General features: G+C 41.9%; 1 protein-coding gene across 2 annotated transcripts in view; it reads left to right on the forward strand.

Annotated features, from left to right (window-relative positions):
• The first annotated feature begins 3,983 nt into the window (after positions 1-3,983).
• The window catches only part of LOC106517067 (mitochondrial calcium uniporter dominant negative subunit beta), a 22,481-nt gene continuing 21,598 nt past the window's right edge, over positions 3,984-4,866 (forward strand). The window contains exons 1-2 of one of the 2 annotated variants that reach the window (XM_014007761.1): positions 3,984-4,118; positions 4,229-4,384. In XM_014007761.1, coding sequence (XP_013863215.1) covers positions 4,265-4,384 — 120 coding nt within the window. In that variant the 5' untranslated portion in view covers positions 3,984-4,118; positions 4,229-4,264. The remainder of the gene's footprint in view (positions 4,119-4,228; positions 4,385-4,866) is intronic. The other variant, XM_014007762.1, reaches the window with a different exon arrangement.

Consider the following 4,866-nt stretch of genomic DNA (forward strand, 5'->3'; position numbering starts at 1 on the left):
AAATTCAGTGAAATCCTCAACAAGGCCTGTGTAGAAACTGACCTCCCATTTACTATGTAAATAGCTTTGTATCGCTGCTAAGAACGACTCTAAACTGCGAAGCTCATTAAGCTACTAAAATAACGATCTAAACTTAAATTGTGTTTTCACTGCTAAACCTTTTTGGAACAAAAAACATGTGAACAGAAGAATACACAAAAATTAAAGTATTTCAAATAACTACTGAAGAGAAAGTTTTAAAATAATAATAAGCTGTATTTCTTTGCCACAAAAAGCCATTAAAAAGGCAGAAAGACAGCAAAAAACCTACAGCAACATGTAGAAAAAACACATTTCAAAGCCAAAAGTAGCATAAAATACTAAAAGAGGGCAAGCATATTGAAGCTAAATCTATAAAAATAATGTTTTTGAAGGATTTGAAGAGATTTTAATGCATGTCTGTGGAGAAAATAATTGTAAATAAAGGCTAATATTTTAAAATGGCTAAATTACAAAAATAAAATCATTGCACAAATTTTCTGAAAGAGTTAATTTTTATTGTATAAATTACTAAATTAGAAAATATGCAAAAATAGTTAGACTGCAAATAATACAGATAAATTTAAAAAAACAGGAAAACAGCATGACTGCTGGCTCGTATTGTTTTATGGTGATCATTTAGATTTGATCGAAGACTGTCATCAAATTTAAAATACTTTTGCCGCATCATCGTATTCATTAACAACTGTCAGACAATTCCCTGTGCAAGCAGATTCTTTAAAAAAAGTTATTTTTAAAGTGCTACTTTCCTTAATTACTTTAGCCCACACCAGCTCTCTCATTAGGAAAAGAAACCTGGCAAACATCCCATTAATAATCTCCCTCGGAAAGAGGGAGAGCTCACTTCAATCTTATCCATTCAGCCAGGAGCAAAAACAGAACTAAACTAAAAAAAATGTAATTTTGTTCTTTTTGCTGCAGCTGAAGACGTCTTTCTGTCCCCCAATGAGGTGCTATTCCCTAACAAAGTTATAAAACTGAAGAAAAATCATTTAAAATCAACAGCTATGGTTACAGAAAGGAAAAAAAGAACCTCCTACAGTCAGTATATTGATCGGATCCGGTCGTTCCTCTTCTCAGTGGATTGATGCTTTTCACCAGTCTCACAGGACGTAGAGCCTGGAACAGGGAAACGTCTCTCAAATGAGTGGCAGACTCTATATATGATTTTTTTTCTTGTTACCAAAATATGTTTCCATTTGTATGAGAAGCATAAAGCGATCGTTTTTCAGTTTGAGTTCTTGCATCTTATGAAAAATGAGCTTTAATAGAAACAGGAGCAGAACAGTTTTTATTTGTGAGCTCAAACTGGTTGGTTTTTGTTAGATTAGCAGAACAGTAAACTGTCTGTCTGTGTGCACATCTTATTAACATAGCTTTGCCTGCCTATATTTTTGATGCTAAAGTTTCCTGATTAAACCAGAATCAATGAGATTGAGAACTTGAAGTTTCCGGGTAGGCCTTTTTCTTATTTTGTAGTTATATTGACTAAAACTATCAAGAAGCTTTTCTTATATGGACTGTGGAGCTGCTGATTGGATAAACCATCAGTCAAAAAGAAAAAAAACTAAAAACTAAATCAGATTATGTGTAACATTTACGAAAAACTTTATTTACAAATCCATCCAGGTTAAGAGTTGTATCAATCACAAGTATCATTTGGAATCTGTTCAGTGGTTCAAGAGTTATTTGACTAACGGATGTTGCACAATAAACATACAGGTAGGTGGTCAGTATCTGCTACAATCTCACAGTTTTCTTTACTCCAGTCAGTTTTTCTTAGATGTCCCTAAATCCTAAATGAAACCCAGAGCTGATTAGGCTTTTTCAGTTGCTGTTTCAGACCTGTGGAACAGTTTACCTTTTTGTGGTTGGTCCGCTGAGCCTGTTGAGACTTTTAAATCTTTGATTTTCCTTGGCTTTTGACTGAGGCAGAGTTTGAGGTTCAGTTAGACGATGATTTTTTTTTTTTTAGTTTTATTGTGTGTTTCTGTATTTTATTTTAACTTTTGTTTTCTTGGCGACACAAGTCCGTGACGGAACTGTAAAGCACTTTGGTAAACGTTTGTTGTTTTTAAAATGCTAAATAAATAAATTGACATTTGCATCAAATTAATTTTTGTCAACTAGGTTGAATTGTAGTCAATTAACTGACGTGACGAAAAGGTTCATCAGATGTAGACGTATACCCAGGGATTATTGAAGTAAACTACTTTTAATGACAAAGGCATTTTATCAAAGGTAAAGATACCCCCCCCCCCCTACACACACACCCACACATACACAAATATATCATTGGTCTACTATCTTTATGGACTTTGCATTGAGTTTCTATTTCTACAGCCTAAATCTGACCATCCATCCATCCATTTTCTTCCGCCTATCCGGGGTCGGGTCGCGGGGGCAGCAGCTTCAGAAGGGAGGCCCAGACCTCCCTCTCCCCAGCCACTTCTTCCAGCTCCTCCGGGGGAACTCCAAGGCGTTCCCAGGCCAGCCGAGAGACATAGTCCCTCCAGCGTGTCCTGGGTCTTCCTCGGGGCCTCCTCCCGGTGGGACGTGCCCGGAATACCTCACCAGGGAGGCGTCCAGGAGGCATCCTTACCAGATGCCCGAGCCACCTCAACTGGCTCCTCTCGACACGGAGGAGCAGCGGCTCTACTCTGAGTCCCTCCCGGATGACTGAGCTTCTCACCCTATCTCTAAGGTAGAGCCCAGCCACCCTGCGGAGGAAACCCATTTCGGCCGCTTGTATCCGGGACCTCGTTCTTTCGGTCATGACCCAAAGCTCATGACCATAGATGAGGGTAGGAACGTAGATCGACCGGTAAATCAAGAGCTTCACTTTCTGACTCAGCTCTCTCTTCACCGCGACGGACCGATACAATGCCCGCTTTACAGCAGACGCTGCGCCAATCCGCCTGTCGATCTCCCGCTCCGTTCTTCCCCCATTCGTGAACAAGATCCCCAGATACTTAAACTCCTCCACTTGAGACAGGACGACCCCCCTGACCCGGAGAAGGCACTCTGCCCTTTTCCGGCTCAAGACCATGGCCTCGGATTTGGAGGCACTGAGCCTCATCCCGGCCGCTTCGCACTCGGCCGCGAACCGCTCCAGTGAGAGCTGCAGATCACGTTCCGATGAAGCTGACCACCAACTTAAAAATTTACCTAAATTCAACTGACTTAGCCCTAAACCCAATCCCTGACCCACCAGTGGCTTTTCCCCTCATGAGGATTAGTTTCAGGTCCCCATAAGTACCCGTTGGTCCCCACAAGTAGGTGTAAATGCCAAAATAAGTCCCCACATCATAGGGAATACCAGCTTCCATCCATCCATCATCTTTACCCACTCGTTCTTTCTGGGTCATGGTACTCACTGGTGCACATGTCCAGAAGTCATTGTGCATGGAGTGGCCGCTCCATGCACCCTGGCCTGGATGGGTCGCAAGTCCATCACAGGGCCACATAGACTTACAAGACAACCATTCACACACACACCAAGACAGTTTAGTTACAGTCATGTTTTTGGTCTGTGGGATGTCACCGGAGTGCCCAGAGAAACCTCACACATTTACAGAGAGAGAGAGAACATGCAAACTCTGCCCAGAAAGGTCTGGATTAGATCTGGCAACCTTCTTGCTGAGAGGCAACAGGTCTGCATACACTCTGGCTGTGAACAATAAAATAACTTTTAGGAAAAATAAATATATACTATAATATTATAAAAAAAAACTGTGAGTTACGAAACTTTAATGTCTCAACTGATGTGTGACTCCCATCTGGATATTTTTAGCTGTTTAGGATCCCAGGGGAGCCCCATTGCGCCCTGGGGCGCGTAACGTTTATAATCCGCCCCTGTTAAAAAAGACAGCTGCTTCTTTCTTTTGTTAAAAATTAGTTCAACAACTGATAGGAAGTGACGGAATGCTGCTGTAGCTCTGGTTCGGGTTTGGGGAGTGCCCCGCTGGCTGCCTCACCCAAACAGACCAAGCAGAGAAAAGGCGGAGAGTGTTTGGCACCGGACGGGCGCAGCAGATGTTAGAAGGAAATGGTTTGCAGCTCGTGGTCTTTCGTCCCATGTAAGCTGTCTTTGTCTTACACCTGCAGCTCGGTGAAAACTCCATAAAAACTGGAAGTACGGTCCTCTGGAGCGGAAACTGTACAGCGACTTATTTAACGGTATGCGCAGACAGGAAGACAGCTGAGGCGGGCAGGAGGGCTGACGATGGCGGCTTCGGTGATTCGGATGATGGTGGTCGGTAAAGTTGGAGCGAGACTTTGGGGAAGTCTTCAGCCTCAGCACTGCGGCTTCAGATACACTCGTTCCCTTACATTTCTTCAGCAGGTAAATCAAAACTGAAACTGACGCGTTCAATTCGTCAAAATGTTTTTCTGCGCCAAAGTCCAGTTGTTTCCTGCTTTGTCACAGTCTTTTTTTCTATTTTTAACAACTTGTTTCCAACATTTGCTGTAAAAAAAGTCCAAAATAAGATGAAAACTTGAGCAAATGGTGTTTATTTTCTATCAGATGAGTGTTTTTGTCAGATTACCAGCAGATTTTAATGCTTTACACTGTGTGCCCTCTTTAATTGTCTACCTTCCTTCAGCTCACTGAAACAAGTAATTTCAGTACAATTTGCCAGGGGTCTTATCTTAACAAGAGAGGGTCAGGGGCCACAGGGGCCACCCCTAGAAATATGTTGGTCCCTCTTACGACCCTCCCTTGGCCAAATAGTCATGTGTTGCTGTGATCCATACTTTTTTTTTTTTTGCGTGGATTTGACTTTCCCAAGGTATTAGGATTAGTAGAACATAAACATAAAAAAC

Source organism: Austrofundulus limnaeus, unplaced genomic scaffold (assembly GCF_001266775.1).
Source record: "Austrofundulus limnaeus strain Quisiro unplaced genomic scaffold, Austrofundulus_limnaeus-1.0 Scaffold44, whole genome shotgun sequence".
Lineage (NCBI taxonomy): Eukaryota > Metazoa > Chordata > Actinopteri > Cyprinodontiformes > Rivulidae > Austrofundulus > Austrofundulus limnaeus.